The sequence below is a fragment of the Blennius ocellaris genome (genome assembly GCF_963422515.1).
Source record: "Blennius ocellaris genome assembly, chromosome: 15".
Taxonomy (NCBI): Eukaryota; Metazoa; Chordata; class Actinopteri; order Blenniiformes; family Blenniidae; genus Blennius; species Blennius ocellaris.
In genome coordinates this window covers 10,834,175-10,857,734 of record NC_137664.1, presented here as the reverse complement: position 1 = coordinate 10,857,734, position 23,560 = coordinate 10,834,175, and the positions used below count along the sequence as shown (strand labels likewise).

The 23,560-nt window shown below is 41.8% G+C and overlaps 3 protein-coding genes across 3 annotated transcripts; 1 reads left to right on the top strand and 2 right to left on the bottom strand.

Annotated features, from left to right (window-relative positions):
* Window positions 1-5,910: 5,910 nt before the first annotated feature.
* On the bottom strand, window positions 5,911-10,748 carry pcyox1 (prenylcysteine oxidase 1). Its single transcript, XM_080509628.1, has 7 exons — window positions 10,610-10,748; window positions 10,310-10,458; window positions 9,947-10,153; window positions 9,663-9,837; window positions 9,323-9,534; window positions 8,597-8,749; window positions 5,911-8,511 (listed from the first exon to the last, which is right to left on the bottom strand). The coding sequence occupies exons 2-7, from the start codon at window positions 10,419-10,421 to the stop codon at window positions 7,841-7,843; spliced, it is 1,530 nt and encodes a 509-aa protein (XP_080365754.1). The 5' UTR covers window positions 10,422-10,458; window positions 10,610-10,748; the 3' UTR covers window positions 5,911-7,840.
* Window positions 10,749-11,628: 880 nt separating this feature from the next.
* On the top strand, window positions 11,629-14,251 carry fam136a (family with sequence similarity 136 member A). Its single transcript, XM_080510337.1, has 3 exons — window positions 11,629-11,873; window positions 11,969-12,109; window positions 13,574-14,251. The coding sequence occupies exons 1-3, from the start codon at window positions 11,787-11,789 to the stop codon at window positions 13,760-13,762; spliced, it is 417 nt and encodes a 138-aa protein (XP_080366463.1). The 5' UTR covers window positions 11,629-11,786; the 3' UTR covers window positions 13,763-14,251.
* A 1,286-nt stretch (window positions 14,252-15,537) lies between these two features.
* gmcl1 (germ cell-less, spermatogenesis associated) lies at window positions 15,538-22,596 on the bottom strand. Its single transcript, XM_080510570.1, has 15 exons — window positions 22,574-22,596; window positions 21,309-21,493; window positions 21,064-21,183; window positions 20,862-20,958; window positions 20,674-20,771; window positions 20,464-20,576; window positions 20,312-20,377; window positions 19,810-19,894; window positions 19,623-19,713; window positions 19,351-19,491; window positions 18,802-18,871; window positions 18,610-18,685; window positions 18,389-18,534; window positions 17,893-17,980; window positions 15,538-17,803 (listed from the first exon to the last, which is right to left on the bottom strand). The coding sequence occupies exons 2-15, from the start codon at window positions 21,483-21,485 to the stop codon at window positions 17,663-17,665; spliced, it is 1,509 nt and encodes a 502-aa protein (XP_080366696.1). The 5' UTR covers window positions 21,486-21,493; window positions 22,574-22,596; the 3' UTR covers window positions 15,538-17,662.
* Window positions 22,597-23,560: the final 964 nt, after the last annotated feature.

Here is a 23,560-nt window from a genome sequence, read left to right as displayed (position 1 = left end):
GTTGTTGATGTGTTTATTGTTACACATTTGCATCAGTGGAGAAAATCCATGCATGAATCAGAAGTACAAAACACTGCTGAACCCGCCATAAGGCACTCACTAAAAAATGTTTCCAGGTTCTATTTTACTCAAGTGATTTTGAGGATATAATTGTAAAGCTAACATTTTTATGACCTTTTATGAGTAAAACTACCAACATTTAGATTTTGTAACAAAGCATTGGACATTTTTTCACACCAACTGGGAGTAGGAGGGGATTTTTCAAGAAAAACAAGTTTTTCCATTTATGTAGGAGAGGTTTTAACCGTCTTGTCATATATATTTACACAAATGATAAAATTCTTACCCAACGCACCTCTTTTCATTGTCATGTAGCTATTTTGTTTTCATGTCTTATGATGTTGAGAAAAGTTTTCTTTTTTGGAGGAAACAAAATTGACAAAGATGACCGCATGCCAGATTTTAAAAAAAAGTTCAAAGGTGTAGCCCAAGCTCTCTCCCCGAGTTTGAGGACGTGCAGTACGTTATCTGGTTCACTCATGTGGCAGCTCGGGAGTGTCCAGTTTATCTAGTCTCCCTCTTATGTTTGTTTTTTTAATGTCTGGTATTCATAAATAATGAACATTAGTCACATTCTTCTAACCAGACTTGGGAAGGCAAAAAAATATGTACTGTTAATGTGGCCCAAAAAAATTGGCCTTTGTGCTCTCACTCAATGTACAAGAGAAGTGGAAGGTAAGGACGACCTCGGCACATTTGAATGAGTCAATATTTGCATTCTGGGAACTGGCAGAGCCATTAAAGGTTCATTAATAGTTTTGTGGTTTAGTGGAAGAACAATCTGTTATTGCAGAGAAAAACAACTTGAAAATACAGTTTTTTTATTGCTCAATTATGTAATTTCTGTTATTTACCGTTATACTCAAAGAGTTGCGCTGTTCTAAACATCATCCATCCATTATTTATACTGCTTCTTTCAACTGGATCCTGGGCGCTGAAGCTGAACCCGAACCCAGTCGACGACTTGTGTAAGTTAAAAAAAAACTGGACAAAGACACACTCAAATTCACACCTACAGGTGATTTTGGAGGTCATGAACCACCACCATGTTCTAAGAATTTCCCAGAAGATGTTTTTTTTTTTTTCTGGCTGTCAGACGCAACGCCGAGATTCATCACAGCTGCACTCCCTCAAATGGGGGAAGGTGGGAATAGTTCTGATCACAGGTCACATCAGATTATCATCATCCAAGCAGCTGCAGTGAAGCAACTGTGTGGAAAGCACACGACAGCCGACAAAAGGAGACACCGAGGTTTTACAGGCAAGGTGGGATTGTTCCCATTATTTTTTATTGACAGTAAGTCCGGTGCAGCTCAGGCACCGGGTGTCGGGCGAGCGCCGGGATGGGCCTGTGGCTTACTCCAGTACATCTGTGACACACACACACACACACACACACACACACACACACACACACACACACACACACACACACACACACACACACACACACACACACACACACACACACACACACACACACACACACACACACACACACACACACACACACACACACACACACACACACACACACACCATGTTTCAGTGCCTTATGGGGACAATGCATTTGTTTACATTCATCTCTGTAGACTTGCACTCAACTCAGTTGTAACTGACTATCCTAACTTTTATTTTGTCCTTCAAAAAAAAAATGTCTGCGCCAAAAGAAATCCTATTAATTTCAGTAATGGGGGGGGGGGGGGGGGGGGGGGGTCGACATCACGGTCTGTGATGTGAGCTTTAGTTCCCCACCAGAATACAAAGACAGAGTCACGCAAGCACACAAAGGATTCCTTTACGCTATCTTTACATTGAAAACAACTCGTGATTCAGTAGTTTTCCAGAGCTCTCAATAGTGAGCGTATGAATCACATCTCGCCTGTTGCTTTTATGATGGTATGACTCACTCCTCCTTTGCTGCTATTGATGGGCGACGAGGCATCAGTGTGGGATTTTTTTTTTTTTACAACTGCAAAGTGAGAACCATACCCCCAAAGGAACCACATACAGTGTGTCTGCAGGGTAACATTTTCTTTCTCGCGGATTTTGGCTCCTTTTCAACCTTTATAAAGGTTTTTATTGTTGTATTGATGCATCAGCCAATTTATTGACACCATTTTTTTTCCCTCCCTCAATATCAAACCAGTGCATCTTTTAAGGGCAGGGACAATCCATCCTTGGTACTAAAATAACCAAAGGAAGATGATACAGTATAAATCAAGCACAATAAGCACCCAGGGACAGACGTCTCAGAGTGTCCTGGATTCTTGTCCTAGATTTACTCACATATATACGGAAGATCTGCACTCAAATAAACAATCCTTCCATCTTGTTTTTGAGGTCGAGAATTAAAGTTAGTCTATGTGGTGACTAGGCTACGTCTCTAGAATAACATTTTTTTTTTTTTTATAAGTGTAAATTAAAGAGGCAAAAATATCACTTTTCCTTTTTTTTTTTTAACAAGCTTGCAAGTTGTAAAATTGTAATTGACCTTGAAGCAATTGACTATAAAAGTTCTTTTGGTGACACTATTTCAATCTAGCTGGGGCCGGCTGTGACCGACTCCGTTTTTTTTTTTTTTTTTTTCAAAAGGACTCGTTGCATAACCTACAATTTAAACTTAACTGCAGTTGCTCAAAACATTTCAGCACAGCTTGCCTCAGCAGGTACTTTGGAGCGAGCTTCACTAAAATGTTAGTCACACTGTTTCCGCTTGAACGTTTGACCTCCGTGGACAGTAAAATCTGAGGATGGCGTTAGCCGTGTGTGTGTGGAATGTGTTTTTTTTTGGGGGGGGGGGGGTTTCACCTTGTTGCTTGGGTGAGTCTTGACCGGCCTCACCTGCAGAGGACGTGTGAGAAAATGGGAAATTACCACAGGAGGCCACAAGCGCCGTTTTTCACTTGTGATTTCAATGTGTTCCGTGGGCCTCACCCAAACTGCTCACGACCTCTGTCACAGCCTCCTGGTGCTCTGAAAAGACATTTACAGTCGATCACAAGGTTTCATGCACGCCTGTTTAGAAACATGAGCACTTTGCTAACGTGTGTTATATGGACTGTTCATGCATTGATGTACAACACTTACCCCGCCTCCGTCTCCCTGTCGAAAACAACGAAGACAGATATTAACAGGGATAGAAGAACAGAAGCTGCGATTACAGCTTTAATGTGTTCAAATAAACTGCCTGGAAAGGAACAAATAGCGAAATGAACAAAATGTGGAAAAAAATGACACAAACTCACCGTCTCTCTCCTCAGAGGACTCAGACTCAGACTCTGTCAGACATACAGTAAGCCACAATTTACAATTCGCTGTATTGCGGCTGCCTTTTGCTACTCTGTCCTTTATTGCCATCTGTAGGTCTCCCGCTCAAACAGCGGGGCCTCTCTTACCCTCCTGAGCTGCAGTGTCAGGACTCCCTCCTCCGCCTGCTGAGCAACAGAGTCACAGTTATGTAATGTTTGTATGTCAGGTGCAGGGAGGCCTGGTGGACCGTGCACAGCGCGAGTACACACCTGTCTTGTTACTCTCAGCCTCAACGTGCTCCTCCACTGTGGGAAATGTATCAACAGGTGACTCCGATGGTATCTCTTACAGAACGTGCAGGCATCCATCGGGTGTGAACAGGAACTTACCGGATCCATCCTGAGCAGCCTCTGGAACAAACATTTGAAACGGTATTTTAACAAGTGAACCTGGGTTACTTGTTATGAGTCCCACGGGGAGTGAAAATTTTAGTTTAGATTATTTTATTTTTTTTCTCACCATAGCGGGAATCTTCATTCGGTTCCTCTGTAACTGGATGGAAAAATGACAACTGGTTATTAATAAATACATTTTAGTTAAAGAAAATCATCACGCTGTTGTTTGAGTTTGAACCGACCGTTCATCTGAGCTGCTTTGTCCTTTTGAGCAGCCTCAAACTCCAGCTGATCTGAAAGGATAAGGGGGGGAAATTATGCAAAACTAAAGAATGATAGGCCGTTATCATTACTTTATTATTAATACAAATAAAACATGATCTCATGAAATATTCAAGCATTTGAGGTATTGCATTTTTGGTTGTGGTGACTTACAAGCTAAACTTAATATAACCAACAAAAAAAAAAAAAAAATTAAGAATGAAGAATGAAATCAAAAACATTTGAAATATTTCCATTCATGCAAATAAAACAACATCAAATGCCAGTTGGAATTAGTGTTTCCACTAGATTCTAATTTTCACAATTGTTTTTGTCATTGTTTTGTCTGATGCGTGTGCTTCTTTGCCTGCTCTTGCACAGGACTTTGGTTGATTTTTGTAATGTTTAAAAGTGCTCTAAACTTGGTGGACAAATCCATAAAGGAATCATGAAAATCCTTCTTTTAAAGTGAAAGTTTTTCTGTACAAAAAAAGTATTTACCGTTTGTTCTATAACGTGTTATTGTATTCGCATTGGTTTATGTATTTATTGTAATAAGTAAAAAAACAGGGCACTTTTTGAAAAGCACAGTAGCGCACCATACCTATTTTCTTTAGCTCTGCCAGTCCATCTGCATATAAAACAAACCATCATCGGGTTAACAGTGACAAAGATGATGGTTTTTGATTAGAAGCATTTAAGAATAAGAATAAAATTCTCACCATGTTCAGCAGATTTTTCCTCTTTTTCTGCAGATTCCAGAGAAGCTGAAAGCACTACAAGACATCACAACATCCATCAGGCTCCATCAAATAAATAAAAAAATCTCACACAGCTGCGGTCACATATGTCAAAAAAGACTAATTTAACTTAAAATCTTCACGTCTTCATAAGCTTAGGCAGCTCTTGTTCTTACCAGAGGGAAACCCTGCCACGGCGAGGAAAACAAAGAGCGGCACCACGAATCTCATCATGGCAAGACGGTCTGGTCTGTGGGGGATATTTCGGGTGTCACTCCAAACTGTTTGGAGGCTTGTTGACAATTTGAAGGCCTTTTATGTCTTCAGTCAGATCACATGCCGAACAAGGACAGGCGGCTCTGGTACCATTGTCCCCCCTCCACCCGACCCCACCCTACCTGAGAGGACAGCTGGGTGGCACATCAGCACACAAACGCATCCTTATTCAGTCCGTCAATGTCGCCCATTGTGGGCTCCTCGGTCACACGGGCCTTTATTTGGGGTATTTGATTTATGTAACAAAAAAGGAGGGGAAAAAAAATGCCTCTCTATGGATCTGAGCTGAAGACAATGTTGGCTCCCTTTTATGAATGGAGTGATTTCCTCCTGAATATTGAAAATATTCAGGTGGTGCTGGTAAAAACTGCTTCGTTCCCAAAATCCAGTCGTGAAACAACATTGAAGATACATTTTAAAAATCGATCAGGGAGGCGAGTAGGAGCCCCCTGCAGAGCTCCACCCACATTAAACCTCCACAGAACCCCCGATTCTCATGTCATAAGCTTTCTCTAACTCCTACCATGTTGAAGGCCGAGTTTTTTAATGTTTCTCAAATTAAATTATTGGGATACATAGGTCATAAGAACCTTTCTCAGTCTGTGCAGTTTCATTTGATCAACTATTATCTTGTATTTTTAATTTGTTTTCAAACTTCTCAAAATTACATTTGACCTTTATATTTTGTTTTGCTTTTTTTGCACGAACAATTGACATGCAACAACCAAAAAACAAGTAAAACAAAGAAGTTAAAGCCAAAAGCCACATTTGAAGAAATGACACTTAATTCTCATGTTGAAACATTTGGAAACAAACTACTAAAACAGTGCGACAACATTTCATCATTTATTGTGATTGTAAACACTTTTTTTAAATAAACAGTTTCATGTGGAAGAGTCCAGTTATTCTTTTAGATCAACCGGAATAAGTGTAAAAGTTTGCAACTTGTCTGTTAAAGTGCACAATTATTCTTACAAAACTCTAGAAAAACCGCATCTCTGAAACTACCTACGAAATAATGAGCAAACTAGTGTTTTCTTTAAATACCTGAATACCCTGAAAGTGGTCTCAGAAGGTAGAGTTTCTTTAAACATTACACAAATACAGAACAGTCTAAATACTCTCCCAGAATTCATAACAAAGCCCAGACATGTACCAGTGCACTTTAGACTTAATGTGGAACTCTATTTACTAATTTTCACTCACATTAAAGGATCAATCCTGTACTCTGATGGCTTTAAGGCACAATTTATTGTCCAGAAATGCTGGATTAATAAAGATTTTAGTGGGATTAGATGGTCCAATTATACTCACATCAATATAAAACTTACACCACCATATCGCTTAATCCGAGGACATAGAACCGATCACAATAGAATAGAACAGAGAACTTGCTTAAAGCAGATTTCTTTCATATGCTTTGTGATTCCACATTAATCTCACACAGTTAAAAAAACAAAACAATAAACATTTGCTGAAGACACTTGTGGTGTGTCCAGCCTGCAGTTTTCACAGTGTTTATACAGTTCAGTTGCGAAGAGATCTGAGCTGTTTACTTTAAACTCTGGCAGCACTCTGTGACTTATTCGTTTCTCCACTCAGCTTTGTTTGCTGGTTGTGCTATTTGTATTAGTACCACTGTGCTCTTGTAGTGACGTGCCGAGAGGCGGGAAAGCAGCAATTTTTTCAAAACAGTAGTCTGATAGTGTGGGAAAAGAGAGAGAGAGCGAGAGAGAGAGAGAGAGAGAGAGAGAAGTTTAAAAACCCAAAACAAAACCCTGAGATCCGATTTAACTGCTCATGAGAGAAAATGCTCAAATGAAACAGTCACATTGGCGAAGCTGCTTCTTTGATCATGTGGATGAATGGAGTGACTCAAAGTGTTGCTCAGTCAATGTTTCGTAGTTCTCGAGAAGAAATATCCTGTTAAACGGAAGATCAGAATCATCTTTGAAACCCTTCATAAAGTAAACACAAGATTCACGTTTAACCAAATGATTTTGAAGTAAAGTATTTTTCTACCCCGGGCAGATTGTTTTCATTTGTGACAAGAAATACTGCAGATTCTTCAGTAGCTCAGATTCGAGCTCCAAATTCTTATTCATCAATTCGATTAATTGTTTTGCATCTAACAGTCATTAAAAAGTTGATTCTTTGTCTTCCTCACACTCATAACTTAGACAAGGAAATGTTTCCAGCATTTCATAACTTTAATTCTGATCATTTCTGTAGAACTGGATTTCATCGCGGCTCACTTTGACTTGGAATCTAAAATCACAAACAAAAAAACACTCTTGCAATATTTCAGTTTAAATTAAATTGATTGATTAATTAAAATTGAGGAAAACTTTTAGTATTTTTTGCACTGATCCAAGTCAACTTCGAGCCTTTTCATTTTGATCCTCCCTACCAAGGGACTAATTGTTACAGAGCACCTTTAGCTGGAAAATATGAAATAATCTTGGCGGCTAATTTCACGAAAAGAACTAGTTAGATATCTAAATCAAGTTGATTCAATAAATGAAAATGCATTAATAGGACTTCAGTCACAATGCACTTAGTGACACTAGTAACTGTGGAGCATCAAGTCAAAAAGAGTTTTCATCCAATCGTCATTAACTTTGAGAAAACTGGTGTTCAGGGCTGTAAAAAAAAAAAAAAAAAAAAATTCAGGACAGTGCAGCATGTGACCTAATTGTAATCCATCTGATCTAAGAAGGACATTTCGAGGATCATCAATTATGCAGAACGGAAAGCAGATTCTTATTTAGAGTGACAAACATCCCGGGGGGGGCGGGGGGCTTCGAGCGATTTCGTTTTGACAATTCTCTGGAGTGGCAGTCGTGCTCACGCGTTTCAAAGTTCTCCTCTCAGCCGGGTGTGCAGGTCCTCCTGGTCGATCTTCTTGCCCTGCTCGTGCCAGCGGTGGTGGGCCAGCAGAGCCAGGTTGCGGGCGGAGATGGCGCTCATCTCCATGGCGCTGGCCGCCCACTCCACGGCGTTGAGGTAGTACATGCGGCTGTGCAGGATGAAGGGGGGCGCCTTGCGCTGCGGCGGACGGTAAGACGGGTAAGCCAGCCACGGGGTCTCGGACACCGAGTCGTAGGAGAGGAACATGTCCTCCAGCTGCTCCTGCACGAGAGGCTGCGGGGAGAACACCTTCCACACTTTGGCCTCGCTGGCCAGCGGCCGCTTGTAGCCCTCGGGTATATGCACGGGGTCGAGGGAGCTCAGGCTGTGGATGACGGAGCCCTTGGAGTCGACCGTGAGGACCTCGGACACGGTGAATTCCGAGGCCGGCGCGGCGGTGCCGAGGTAGGACACGTTGAGCAACCCGTGCACCAGGGTGGCCACCGTCTGGTGGTAGCGCCCCGGGTAATGCGACGGGATTGAGGGGGAGAAGCCCGAGAACGTGATGTCAGACTTCCCCTGGTGAAGCGGCGTCGCGACGATCACAATGTCATACAGGCCGTGTGCTGAGCCCGACTCGCCCACATAGTTCACCTCGTAGAAATTGGCCGTCGTACCTTAGGGGGGGAGGGGGAATTATATATAGGGGAAAATATCACATGTGGGGTTTTTTTCCCCATATACAACGAAAAGGAATTGTACCTCTTTTGGATGGTCGGACCTTGTAGGAAATGGAAGTCACTTTGCCAGAGATGAGCTCACTTTTACAGTGGTACAGCAGCCCTAAACACACCCTCTTGTTACCCCCGTCCACTGCCCACAGGCCCGAATCTGCCCCCGCGAGTGACACTGCACCTGCAACAACAACATAGTTTCTCAGCATTGCATAAAACACACTCACACAGGAAAAAAAATACAAGGCGCTTAACATTACTATGCGTTTCACAACATTCCGTCAGGAAAGTAGGCTAATCATTGTGCAGAAGTGGTGGAAAGTTCAGCATACATGTCTAAACTATCAAACAAAGTGCAAAAAACAAAACAAAACTGCGGGTTGCACTATTAGATGAGATGAGGAAACAGGATACGCATGACTGAAATCCAGAACAGCTGATTGCTGCAAAACACTGCAGGAGAGGATAGATACTGTTTCTCTAAAATAATTACAGTAGCATCAAATTCATACTGTGGAAGTGAATTAGTGGGGAAAAAAAAGCTAACTCAGGTTTTGAGTTTCAGCTGATTGTCTTGGTCATGTTGACAAAGTTTTGGGAAGCTGACCTGAGATCAGCAAATTAGATATTATAGTTGAAGAAACTGCATTGCTGAGGCCAACAAGAGCATTTATGAAGGTTTTCTAAATGCTGCCTTTTGTTAGTTGCAAAAGCGACGGCGCCACTTTCTGACGCTCGACGTTGCGAAACGTACCCACAAAGCCATTGATGCGAACACTTTGGCCGTAGTTGACGCGGGTTATTGGAGCGACGACTTCATTGAGAAACACCTGCGAGAACCCGTCTGCCAGCATGGCCTCCTCCAGAGTCTGATTCAACAAGGTGAGAAAACCATCGCCGCCCATGGCGTGCAGGAGCCGCTCCACACTGGAGAACGAGTACCCGTACTGCTGGTACTGGTAGATTCTGGAGAATTTGGGGGGAAAAAAAGGAAAATGAATAGATGTGGATCAACTTTGGGAAGAAAACTCGTTGACCTCATGCGACAGGGATGAAATGGTATTAACTGTGGAAAAAGTGCCGAATCAGCTCACCTCATGAATTTGTCTAAAACACCCTCCACCCACATCTGCATTCGAATGAAGTTAAACCCATATCGCCAGAGCATTTTCAGGAAATTGATGATGAACCAGTCGCTCTCTTCAAACACCAGCTCCTTCCCGTCAAAGATGGCCATTTTGGAAGGGAGCTCTTTCCTCGGGGGGAGACCTGAAGACAAAAGCATATATAACCTGCAATTCAACACACAACAAAGTTTTCAAACCCCCGCGTCAAATCCTTGATCAAACGGGATTTTTGAGGGGTACGTTGGCTTTACCTAATTTTTCAATGAAGTGCTTCATGTGCAGGTTGAGAGGATGAATCACCGCGCCCCCAGTCTCGTACTCGTGATCTCCCATCTTCACTGTGGCCAGTCTCCCGCCAACATCGCCGGATTCAAACACGTCGATCTTCACCACGGGTCCAAACTCTTGTCTCAGGTAAAACGCTGCCGCCGTTCCGCCGATGCCTCCTCCAATCACAGCTGTATGAGTGCAGTGACAGAAGGATTAGAGAGTGTGGAGCCAAAAGGTGACTTCTTTTATTTATTATTATTATTTTGTACAGCCAACTCACTCTGTGGCTATATGCTGCACACATTTCACACTTTCTGCAGGGGTGGGGGGGACACACAAATTACCTATCTTCTTGGGCTGATCCTGCAGCTGTGGGGCTGAAGCCAGACTTCTCCTGCCAGAGTGCCAGAGCCCCAGGAAGAGCAGGGCTCTCAGAGACAGCGTGTGTGGATTCATGGTGGGCTTCCCTTTACAGCTCCGTGCCAGGACGCATCTGCTGAGACCGACACACAAACATCATCGCCAGACCAGGGTCAAACGTTTCACTCGGGCAAAATAACTAAGTGGACTTAGTGACTGGTGGGATAAGTTAAACAACAGGAATTTCGTAGATAAGGTGTTCAGAGTTCAGTGGAGTGACTCACTTTCAAAATAGGCGCACTTCCCGAAGAACTTTAAAACTCACAGGAAACCAAGCAAGGCGGTCTCGACGGGGGATCCAGCTCCTCGCACACGCGCTTGAAAAAGGGCGACAATGAAATAGCAACTGACTAAACCCGTTCGAAATTAGTCGGAGTTGGACCGCGGACGTCTTCAAGTACTGACACACACACTTCCGGTCATGTCGGTACTTTCACAATAAGAAGCAACGTGCGCAGGGGGTGGCCTTCTTTGTGACTTTGAAAAACCTTTTTACAATAATTCACTAATTCTGTATGAGATATATCTCCATATAGATGCGTCTTTGATATGCAAGTGAAATTCTATTCACTTTTCAATTTCAGCAAAGTTAATAAACGCTGCATTTTTTTTTTATCTTTAAAGTTCAAAGTTCAGAAAGTTATCATGCGCCAACCAACTTGTATTTGTTGTGCTTTTTCGTCAAAACAGTTTAACTTCTTGGGGTGTACTTTGTATAGTTGAAGTTTCTGCATCATGTGACTGAAAGCTGCACATTAGGGCAAATAATACCTTCATCAAATACAGTTTAAAATTACAGATCTCCACATCAAAATGTGTGCAGACAGGAATTTCCTCGCCATAATACATATATTTTATGCACTAAAAATATGTTTGGGTCAAAATATCACAATTAACTAACAATCAAGTCGACGGTCTTCACCACAGTTTCATTTAATAAACTGAGGCGGTACAATCTGTTTAAATTGAGCTTCCGCACTCACAAAAGTAAATGGTTATTTTATTTTGAATAATACAATGAACGGAAGCTGTTTTTTTAATTCTCTCGCAAATATATTTTAAAACATGTAAGTTTGATACCAAAGCAACTGATTACATTTTTTATAGCAATATCAGTGTGAATACTTGCCAATCGAGCATTTCTTTTTTTATTTTAATCCACTAAACTACAAAGCGGAAACGTAAAATAAGAAAAAAAATCGTTCACGGAAGTAAACCGGAAGTGACGCCTTCATCAGTCGTCTTGCACCATGCTTGAATGGAGGTGACCTTAGTTTTCAGTAAATAGTAGAATCAAAACGCTAAAGTACATTTTGGCCGTGTTCACCACACGCAGGGGCAGCGGGTCGGTTTGCGGATGAGAAGCTGAAGTGTTTCGAGGAGCAGCAAGAGTGATCAGACATGGCGGAGGGGCAGCAGGCGCGCGTGCAGGCGGTGGTTGAAGACATGGTGCAGAGTCTGGAGAGGGACCACATCCGCAAGATGCAGGTAGGAGTCACGTGGGTTCGGCCCCTAAGTTTTCTGCTCACTGTTTTGGACTCTGTGCACTTAACGTCCGGATTGTGTGACCCGGTCCCGTGCAGGGTCGCATGTTCAACTGCAGCGCGGAGTGCTGCGATCGCTCCTCGGACTCCATGTCTCAGGTGCATCACTGCATCGAGAGGTGTCACACCCCTCTGGCCAAGGCTCAGGGACTGGTCACCTCCGAGCTGGAGAAGTTTCAGGTGAGGACCTCCCAACTACTATGAATCGATCCACACTGTTCACTGTGTATGGAGCAGGTAAACACACCACAGGATACATAGAATGAGGTTTATTTTTATTTTATGGCTGTAGAATTGTTCACAACTGCAATGAATGAGTGCTTCTTCTCCTTTATTCAAGATAACATCTATTTTTAATATCTGACTAGTCCTCATTGATACCTTGTTTTTGACTGTGCAGGGAAGCTGTTACTGGAGATCCTCTGTACTTACTAATCTATGATCACATGGCTATTTTCCCCTGCTTTCTATAAGATTGAATTTATTACAGCTCTTGAACAATATTGTAATTATGGTTATGAGACATGCACATGTCTTATAGTCAGTGGGGACAGAATATGAATAAAAGTGTTAATGTGCCTCAGAGTTTGTTCCCTGCTTCTATTGTATAGATCAGTGGCTTGATTAAAAAAAAATTCCCTTAAAGACCACTTCAGGTTGTCTCTAATAAAGGCTTCAACCTCCTCTGATCACTAATCTACCAAAACTCATAGTGAAGCCCAACACTAGTAGCCAAACCCACATAAAAAAAAAAAAAAAACTACAAAAAGATGAGCTTTCCAAATAAATGATTTTCACACGTCTGCTCAAGATTTTAGAAAGTCTGGTATTTTTTTCCCTTAACAGTTGCAACCCTAATTGTGAAAACCTCAAAGTGGAACTGAATTAGTTGTTTCAATATTTTTGTGTCTGGAGGAAAAATAGGCAACTTAAAAAAAAGCATACCTTAATGATCCTCTTAAGATAATTACTTATTAAATATGGATTAAAATCTTTAAAAATGACTCTGAAACATATAACCACATTGTTTCCTCTCAACACCCGCCTGTCACATGCTTTGTCCCACTCCACATAGTAATTCCTGGTTTAAAACCGGACTTTCAGATGTTTTCTTTATTGATAAACTATTACTATTTAGAACTATTGTGATCCGTTGTCAATATAAAGAGTGTGAGAAGGTTTTCTCTGTCTGAGAAGGTCTTTATTTGAAATATATGGAAGTCTCTTCATGTCATCTGCAACTGTTTAAATCTGTAAGTGTTGCATATTTGCACTTTTCTCCCTATTACACATGCAATAAATTCAGTTCTTAAAATTCTCTCTGGTGCTCTGTCGGAGAGCCCTGGCCCACACTTGGATGCCACATGACTGCTAATAACAGCCATCACATTTAATTTATGTAAGTACCAGGAAACAATACATGGCACAACATATTTGTACAGTGACACTTAAACAACAACATATTAGTGTTTACTTTACATGCTGAGGATGATAAAAATCTGTCTTATCAATGGCCGGGGTCACCCTGCAGGATTGACGTTGCACCTTATGGAAATCATGTGAAATGATTTTAGTCCAAACGTTTGCGTAAACCTGGTCATTTATTTCCTTATTTGGCTAAAAATTCTCTTCACTCCCTGCCAGGATCGTCTCGCCAGATGCACGATGCATTGCAACGACAAGGCAAAGGATCTCTTTGACTCTGGTGCCAAGGAGCCGGCCGTCCGCGCGCTGATGGACCGCTGCGTGGGCAGTTGTGTGGACGACCATGTTAACTTGCTCCCGAGCATGACCCGGAGGCTCAAAGAGAATTTGGACTCTATAGAGCAGTGAGGGTCATCAAAAATACGCAGAGCAGAGCTTGGTCAAGCAACAGATGACGAGCAGGGCAGAAACACCTCAGCGGGTTGAGTCACACCCTGTAGGTGTCTGGAGATATCAAACTGCCCACTGTGAGATTTGTTTTTGGAGCTGGAAAAGCTTCTCCGTCATCTGCAACAAGAAAGAATTACAGCCATGCAAACTGTGTCAAGTTATTTAGTGTGAATGACGTATTTGCTCCCGACATGCTGTGAAGTGACCTGTCGGTGTGTATTTTTTTTTAAACAATGCAGATCTGAGCATTGCATTTCAAACTAGAGTGAAAACCGTCATCAAACTTCACTGTCCACTCTGTGGTGATATGCAAATCGGCAACCTATGTATTTGTCGTATACGTTCCTTAAAACTATAAAAATGTGAAAACTGGATTGTGTCTCTGACGCTCCAGGATAACATGAGGATGGAGCCATGTTTGTTGCTAATAAACTTGACTGCCATCTACTGGATGCTTATATAATTTTTTTCAAAAAGCGCTTTATGCTGTCTTGATAAAAACATAATAACCAATTTGTGATTCATTCTGAATAAGCATTAATTTAAAAACACGGTCCAGGATTTGATTAACATTTTGACTTGTTATTCGAGCTTAGGTTACACACTTGTCAGTTTAATGTGACGCTGCTTTTCAGGCACCTCAGTAACTCCAAATTCCCCTGAAACGACGTCATTTTCTCAGAAAACTCAAGTTGTGGCATTGCGTAATCCACAACAATGTAGGTCCAATAATAGCATGGCCGCTTCCAGTAAAGATGCTTCTGCTGTAGTTGAGAATATCTAAAAATATTATACAGTAGTTCACAGGAACAGAATGACTTCATCGAAACAGGAAATGAAAAAATGTGTCTGCTGCTGTGCCAACGTGTCACGCTCCGCTGTGCTGGTGAGACAAGACAACAGCAGGAACTCGTGAAACCACGTGAATAAGGCAAAATATCTTCCAACACATACGACCAAGTCCAGTTGGCCTGATTAAATTTCCTTTGAGAGGCTTCCTGCCTGGGAGATTGAGAATGTTGATACACCACACGGTGTTAATCTTGCTTGAGTTACTGACCAAAATGGATGAAACATTTTTTTAGTCTTCGTCATCCAATATTTGATTAAAGAGTAAAAAAGAGAATTTCATGTGAAAATAGCCGCCTTTTTTTATTTTGTAATGAGCAGAGATTTGATAAAATAGTAATTGAATACAGATTTTAAAATGGGTATGGGTGTTTTCATCTAATAGGGAATTGCTTCTTTCCTTTTTTTCAAAATAACTTCAACTTTTAATAGCTTGTTAGAAATAAACAACTCTCGGAATGGAGATCCTCGGTACTTACTAATCTATGATCACATGAGTGCTTCCTGGCAGTTATTGAATTCTTTTTTTAGAATGCATTCACAAAATAGTAGCTATGGTTATGAGAAGTAAACATAGCAAATCTGTCAGCAGTAGCAGAGTAGGAATAAAACAGTTAATGTACCTCAGACTTCTCTTCCTGTTCAGATAATTGTCTTCCCACTCTCGAAATTGAGATGTTTGAATACCTCAGCATTACAGTACATTATTTTAGCTTTAAAGAAAAACTGTATTCTGATATTGACAGAATAATGACAAATGCTTTTTTTGGACATGTATTTTAATAACAAGAATATAGTCAATAATATACAAATGATAGAAGAAAGGCAACAGTTTTTCATGGCACCCTCACAAATAGTGTATAAATAAAATGATAGCAGTAAAAACGCAGCTCATTTACTGTAATTGTCCAGATAAATGTATACTGCTTTAACTGACAGTCGGCAGTGGAAGAAGTAAAATTATTTAGCCGATGAACAGTTAAACAGAATATGAATGAATATTTGTCGCGATACATCAGCAACAAGACAGTTATTGTAGATTGGAAAGCACTAATCTGTGATTACGTACGACAAGTTCAAGGATTGCGACAGTCCTCTGTGGGATATCAAACACCATGTGGTGATCTTCAGTCTTTCAAGACTTTGGATCTACTTGTGGTCTTTAGCGCCTTACCCAAGATGGTCGCCTCCTCTGAATGGGCTTCAGATCTGATCTCTCGCACGCTCAACCGTCGGGGTGACTTTTGGTCATTTTCATCATACAAGTGTAGAACAACAACCGCTGAAGGCTGCAGTGAGACAAAAGTTATCTCTTGAGTCACCGGATTAGATTGGAAGACCTTCAGTGGCTGAAAGTCTTTCTATCCCTCAGTTATTTCAAATATGAATGCAGAGATGACGGAAGAACTTGAAGGATTCCAAGTACGTTCGTACCTCTGAAGCCATTTTCCTTACTGATAAGTGTGAATTATATTCAGACATGGACAAAGCCATACATTTTCACTGACCTAAAACAATATTTTGTATTTCCAATTAAAGAAATAATGGTATGTCCCAGATTAACAAACCAAAATATGTCAATATTTATCAAAACTATGAGCCACTGAGCCATAAAGATGTTCCTATGCAGATTATAATAAAGACCTCCACTATCACGAGATAGCACCACAGCCCATCACGAAGGGCAGTTTTTATTGGCAGTGGAAAATTATCTGCTTTTTCAAGGGGTGAAAGCCCCCTCAAAAGAAACATCAATACAAATATAGTAAAAAATAAATAAGGCCAAATAAAAACCGCTTTAAATTTGAACTTAAAACAGTTGCAGAAATATGTCAGCACATTTCTCGCAGGACGCAATAAACAACATGAGGTAACAAACGATTTACAGACTCGCCAGACCGATATAGGTTAGATAATCCAGACGGAAAACATGTCAACAATAATTACAAAGACACTCGAAGCCGTGGTGGGAGCAGCTTGAAAAAAAATGCGTCCCTGTGCACCAGACGGAAACCAGGTTCTGCACGAGGAGAACCGTCTCACTGGAACACCGGTGAAGGACGTCTGACAGTTTTGCTGGTAAAATGCTGCAGGAACCTTCTCAACATCTGAGGAGTATCAATGCCGAAGAAAACTGCATCTTGCAAACACAACAGTGTTTGGACTCCAGTCATTTTTTTTTTTTTTTGGAAAATAAGGCTGAAGAACAGAATCCTGTTGTCTGGACAGATTAGGTCCGTTTCCCATGACCGCTTCACTCACATGAACATTTTCAAGTTGTGTTTTTACTCACAAAATTCTCGAAGATGAATTTTTTTTTACAGTTGAAATGGTGACTGATATGATGTACTTAATATATATGCTCAAATATAAGTGAGATATGACAATCATGAGGCGGAGAGCTGTTTTTACTGCTTTGGAGGTGACGTCAGTCTCGTGCCGTCGTCGGCTGTGATCCATTCAACTGAGCAGGCGAGCGGCCGTTCGCGTAGCAGCAAGGACGGGCAGAGTTGCAACAAAGGAGGCACATCTGAACTTTACATTCGTCCTCAGTTGGAAAATAAGAGCTTCAGAAACCCAAAAGGACCTCGACCCACAATTTCCACTGTCAAAGTAAAGTTGTACTTTCGTCGCAAGTCTGACCTTGCTCTGAGGCTGCTTCTTCTGCCGTCCTCTCATGTTCCAAGATGATAATGCCCTCATGCCACGGTTGTGATTTGAAAGATCCGAGGTGCAGAGTCACAGCTGGAGGTTTTCAGTTGCCGGCTGATCGCAGCAGGCCGTTGTACTGTAAACCTCACATGCACACACTGAATGTGCCCAAATGCTTGAATACACAGATACCATACGTCTCCTCCAGGCATCCCACTGAGCGACAAGAGCATGCAGACGAGGTGTCCAATGTCAAAATGGGTGTTAGAAATGGCGGTGGATTGTACAAACGAGCTTGTGTCGGTGTCTCCGTGTTACCAGGACATTGGTAGGTAGGAACGGGTCGCTCTGCGGCCATCAGGACATGCTGCGAGTCGTGTTTTCTTGCTCGGACGAATCCACTCGCTGGTCTGATTGAGGCGACGTGTACAGGAAGTTACAGCACACGTAAAGCGGGAACGATAGCAACCGACTGTCGAGGTTCATCACCACGTACTCCTGAGGGACCCATCAACAAAGACAAATGTTAGATCTGGTGTTTAAAAGATGGACCAGGTGACATTTGGGTTTTAACAGTGCTCACTGACCTGGTCTTTTTCAAGAGTGAGAAGTTGGTAACCTGTGGAACGACTGCAGATCAGTTTCCCACGGGTGTCAAAGGAGGCAAGACGTAACCTTGATTTAAAAAAAGAAAAAAAAACACAAGTTTGTTGATTTGAACGAATTTGGTAAATACACCCCGTTTGTCGCTCATTAAAACTTTGAAATATGAGGATTTTCAAGGATGCATTTCTGCAATTCAAGGTCCATTACGGGTCTTTGAAACAAACGCAGTATACAGATTAATTGCCAAGCAGGGGAGCAAGATATTTCAAACAATTCTAAAGTCTATATTAAAACAACAAATTAACCTAACATGAGGCAACGTTGAGCTCCTACACTCTCGGATCTTTGTAATTATTTTTAACTGGATTGCAATGAATATAATGCAACTCAAGCAAACTCTAAATTATTGAATCACTTCTTGACCATTCACACATAATACATCTTCTTTGTTACATTTTTTTTTTTGGCACAACTGACCTGTAAGCCAGATGCCTGCGTGGCTGCAGACTCACGGCGCCCCCACATGGTTGACTTAAGGTATTCCTTTTGAAGACGATGAAACGGTTCGTGTAGGTCACCAACAGGTCGAAACCAAAGTTGAAGCCTGTCCACCGCCAGCAGTACTGAGGAGACGAGGACGTCGCGGTTATTGACCCGACATCTAAAATTAACGATGCGTGAACGGAATAACGACTTACGTCTCCATCTTTAGTGAGTTTTCTTCCGCACCTCATGCTGCTCAGCTCAAACTCGTCTTTGTTTGGTTCCTGGGGACTAATGACAAACAGCAAATGTTCAAATCTCAGGAGGCACAAATAAAATGTGTGCTGCATAATAATAAAAAAAAAAATACACGGAATCAATACGATGATTTAATCTCATAAACTCACCCATTGTCATTGTCAAACTCTGTTCGGAGCATCACAAACCACTGATTCTTGTACACGTGCATCAGCCAATCTGAAATATTAAGTGTAAAGAGACCTAACATAAGTATAAACCAAGTAAACACAAATATCACAATTGTAGGCAGATTATTGATTTGGGATACCAAGCATAGCGGCACAAACATTTGCGAACAGAGTTTTAAAAAAAGGACGCAATAACCAAAATGTGTCATAATAAAATACAGACAACAACAAAACGATGAAAACAGGCAAGTAGAGAAGCAAAAACAACAACCCCAAAATGGGTTTAATAAACAACTATAACGATATTCAAAATGACTTCAAATGAACACAAACAGCTGCAAGAAGATGCATATTAAAAAGAAAAAAAAAAAATGAGAAAACCCCACTGTGCGGCTGGAAGTGTGAGCCTTTTACACGTCTGGGCTCGATGGCCCAGCCTTAACATAATCTGTCGATAATTACATCAGCACGATGTAAAAAGGTGACGCATTAATGGTCGATTTACAGCTAAAAAGAAAGGCGTATTACCGGGAGGCAAAATATTGTCTCTCTCCAGGATGCGTGCCGACGCGAGGTCGTTGATGATGTACTGAAGTCGCACAAACTTGAACACTGAACAAAAAGGCACGCCTTCCTCCGTGTTCAAGAAAGGCTCCTTCTCACACATGTCTGCATGATGACAGTTACAGGAGAGAGGGAGAGAGAGAGAGAGAGAGAGAGAGAGAAAGGGAAGTTTGTTATCACCCTCATACAAGAATCTGTAAGAAGATACCACATGGAACAGGTGTGGCTCACGGTACCTGTCCTGCGTTTGCAGAGCCAAGCGTCAGCGTCTGCCAGAAGCTGCTTGATGGGTCCATCCCACGACGGATTCAGCTGCAGAAACATCCACTGCCGGGACAAAATGATCGATGGGTCAAATATTATAAAAAAGCAAGGGCAACGGCATGGCGGCTGCATCTGAAAGCGACCCGTTTTCCCATCTACCTTCTTCAGAGCGGTGTAGACGTCCATCTCCACCTGCATGACAAACAGGTCTGATGACTGGATGAGCTGCTCCATCACCTCTGCACTGTAAGCCCAAGGGGAAACCAGATGATATCAGTTGGCACCGTCAGCAAGACTGGGACAGCATTGACATCGTTTTAAGCGTCCGAAATTAAGGTCCGCCTCGACTTTGCACTCATAAATCACACAACCGTGTAAAATCTAACACCATTCTATCACAATTGCAGCAGTATATCAGCAGAAAGTATCGGAAGTCCGTTTTATTCTTTATCATTTCAGCTTTAAGTCATCAAATCAAAAAGAACATTTTTAAACATCAGATCTGATATTTTTCCTTTTTTTTTTAACAGAGCCTATAAATATCAAACTCAAATTTCTATTAAGGCTTAAAAGTTCTGAGTGTTGGAAAAATTTGTAAAAATTAACTCAGTGTAATTTTTTTTTTTAGATGAACTAAGACGACGTCACAATTCACACATACCCAAGTTCTTTCATCAGGTCGACGTTCTGGTGGGTCATGAGGTTGTTAAGGAGCCACTCGAGGCACCTGTCGATATAAAACACGGGCAGGATAAGACTATAGAAAACAAAAGCGAATTAAAATATGCCCAGCGACAATTTCTCTCATCTTACTTTTTCATGACTGAATCCAGGCCGTAGATGCTCGCACATGTGTAGTAGCCACACACCGTCTTGGCACTGATGTTTTCCTTCATGGTCTCTCCACACTGCTGGATCAAGCCGTCCTGGCAACATCATGAGCACAACACGAGAATCAATTCGGATTTCTGTCATGCGACTCCGTCCTTCTATGTTCAAACCAGCTCTCGGGAGCACACTGACCAGCTGGAGCATACAAGCGGCAGCGAGGATACTGACGACTCTGCTTGGCTTGATCAGAACGTCATCTCTGTACAGGGATCCAAACACGACCTGCAGAGCTACGCCAGCACAGAAAAGTAAACGTCGTCAATGAAAGAAGTGAGGGCTGAGGGGAAGTTGACGGAGGTTTTGTCGTCTGTGAATTCCACCTTCAGTGTCAATGTTCTGGTCTGGGATCTCCAAGTTGATTTCCATCATGTTGGACTCCTTCCAAGAGCCGCTGAACATGCTGGAGAAGTAACCCGACTGCAAAATGTGACAAAAAAAGGGCAACGAGTTCAAAATAACTTGCAATATCTGGGGGAAAAAAAACATGACCTAATAAAAAAGGGATTTATGCGTTTCTTGTACCTGACACAGGTACACTTTGTGGAGGTTCCACTCCTGTCCCAGAGCACAGATCCGAATGTCGCTGTTTTCCCCGTTCAAGAACAAGGTCTGATAAATGTATTTTGACGTGCTTTTCAATTTCTTCCTGCTCAAAGAAAAAAAAAAAAAAAAAAAAACCAGAGCGAGCACTCATAAGAAGGAGTAACACCAAACACTGACGACAGAGACGTGGGACGGCGGCCTGCTTGTCGGCGCTTTGACTGGACTTGCCTGCGTGGTGTGTCCAGGATGGCATCGTCTTCCTCTTGTTCGCTGTCGCAGTCACACTGGGCGTTTCGTTTTCTCTTCTTGCACTCACAGCTGTGTTTGCGGGCGGGACTTTGGCCCTCTAAAGCCTCCTCTGGCGGAGAGTTGGACTGAAACCTGCTGCCCAGACTTCCCATCTCTTGTCCTTTTGACAAACATCAACAAAACAGTCACGGCTCTGTGATAAAGAGTAACTCTGTTACCCTCCCGATTACGCAACAGCAAATTTAATGCTGCATCAGTTAAATATTCATCATGTGATATCTTGATAAATCACTTGTTTTCATCCAGAGTTGTCCACATCTCTTAGGAATTTTATTTACAAGCTTTTGTGAAGCTGGAGTTGAAAAAAATAAAAAATCTGGCAGCGAGCTTGATGGTTCTCATTGAGTTTTTGTTAAAACTGCAGATCACAACTCATTATCATACATCCAACTAATAAAATTTGATGAGCATCATGTGAAAAAACCCAAATTTGTTGTGAACGTGTGCAGTTTCCCACATCCTGTCACAACATTCTGAATGAACTAAAACACAAAAAGCAAGGGATTTTTTAACAATACTTACGAGCATCTGTGCATTCTACTTCTAACTCCACATGTAATTGTGTGAGTAGGTAACTTAACCAAATCTACTCTGCTAATGCTCAACGAATTTTAATTTGCTGGGGCCACAAACTGCTGTATTTCGTTTCAGGTTCCACCAGGTGCTGACAATTAGGAGTCTGATTGGCACCTTTCAATGGAGGGAGATCGAGCAGTGGGGGAGAAGGGAAAGATCTGATCACTGTCCTCACATTCCCACTGATGGGATCAGCTTGGGAGTACAGTTCGAACCACTGATGCTGCAGAATGTAATGCTATCACCCATTGTTTGCGACCAAGCTGTTGTGGCTGTGCATGGGTAAAGAATGGAACGAGTAAATAATATTTGGTAAGTTTTCCATGGAGGCAACTCGAATAATGTACTCTCCTGATCATCCAACAAATGCCTTGCAAATGTAGACCCACATTGAATACAAATAAGACAGAATTTCCCCACAATTATATAGAGGTTGTGTTACGACAAATAAATAATGAAGCCTAATCATTATTGGAAATGGTTATAACATGTGGATTGACTGATTTTTTGATTGAATAAAACCAGTGAATTTACACACATATCAGCAGGACATGCACAACCGGACACCGTGGGTTTATCAAAAGCTGCGACTTGCAGAACTCACCCGGGTGGATGTGGTCGGGCAGGCTGAGGGGGAGAGGAGGTGTGGGGGAAACGTGGACAGCAGACAGTGGCTGATTATCTCGACTCGATCCAGTCAAGAGGAGAGCTAACCTGGAGCTAGCTCAGCTGGCTAATCCACCAACACAACCACGTATGAAAACAATAACAGCGCAACTTCTCACCGGCTGCTACTCCTCCCAACCCTCCGGACCGAAACCCTCACTCTGGTCCCAGTGACATTGTCCTACATTAAAGCAAGATTACACTCCACTGATGAGGAGGATGATAATGTAAGACTGTCCCCAAAAAAACCAAAAAACTGCTGCTGCTTTTGTGATTCTTCTTCTCTTACTGGTCACTGCCGACAATCTGTGAGCCCAACAGCACCCCCAGAGGCAGGAAGGCGGAATCACACAAGGTCGTGCGTCTCAAATGTTTAAAACCGTCAGAGTAGTTCAAACAGCGAACTTTTAACGATCAAACAAATGCTTTCCAACCATATTCTGTTTTATTATCGATTTTATTCACGTGATTCCATTCTGTGGGGTGCAAATCGGAATGTTTCTTGAAAGAAATAGGAATCAGGATAAATTACTGTTATCAATTACAGCCTTAGTAGCTTTCAAAATGATTTGTCTTGTGTGTTTCATCTGAGTTTTTTCTGGTTCAATTCTGGGCTTGGAAACTTTTCTGTGTTGACTTTGCACATTGTCCCTGTGTGTGCAAGTATTCCACCAGCCTGATCTCAGCAGACCTCTCAGAATTTTAGCAGTTTGCTGTTAATTAATAGTTGCCAAGGGCTGCAGCTTCTTCACTTTTCCTGCTACAGATGGAGCAAGTGTGCATATAAACATTTGGACAGCAACAGGCTCATAGTATTGACCTGCAAGCGTGATCCACCAAAAATAATACATAAAAGTTTTGCCTTTTTTAATAAACAAAAAGAGTTGTCAAGTCATGGTTTAGCAAACTTTTTGGCAAAACACTT

Coding starts and splice junctions, on each gene's coding strand:
- pcyox1 (XM_080509628.1), bottom strand. CDS start 10,421: ATGAATCCACACACGCTGTCTCTGAGAGCCCTGCTCTTCCTGGGGCTC. Junction 8,750..9,322: donor TCGCATCAATGGCTTTGTGG/GTACGTTTCGCA, acceptor TTGTTGTTGCAG/GTGCAGTGTCACTCGCGGGG. Junction 8,512..8,596: donor GGTCCGACCATCCAAAAGAG/GTACAATTCCTT, acceptor TCCCCCCCTAAG/GTACGACGGCCAATTTCTAC.
- fam136a (XM_080510337.1), top strand. CDS start 11,787: ATGGCGGAGGGGCAGCAGGCGCGCGTGCAGGCGGTGGTTGAAGACATG. Junction 11,874..11,968: donor ACCACATCCGCAAGATGCAG/GTAGGAGTCACG, acceptor GGTCCCGTGCAG/GGTCGCATGTTCAACTGCAG. Junction 12,110..13,573: donor CCGAGCTGGAGAAGTTTCAG/GTGAGGACCTCC, acceptor ACTCCCTGCCAG/GATCGTCTCGCCAGATGCAC.
- gmcl1 (XM_080510570.1), bottom strand. CDS start 21,485: ATGGGAAGTCTGGGCAGCAGGTTTCAGTCCAACTCTCCGCCAGAGGAG. Junction 20,772..20,861: donor CCAGAACATTGACACTGAAG/GTGGAATTCACA, acceptor GTGCTGGCGTAG/CTCTGCAGGTCGTGTTTGGA. Junction 20,378..20,463: donor CTGGATTCAGTCATGAAAAA/GTAAGATGAGAG, acceptor TTATATCGACAG/GTGCCTCGAGTGGCTCCTTA.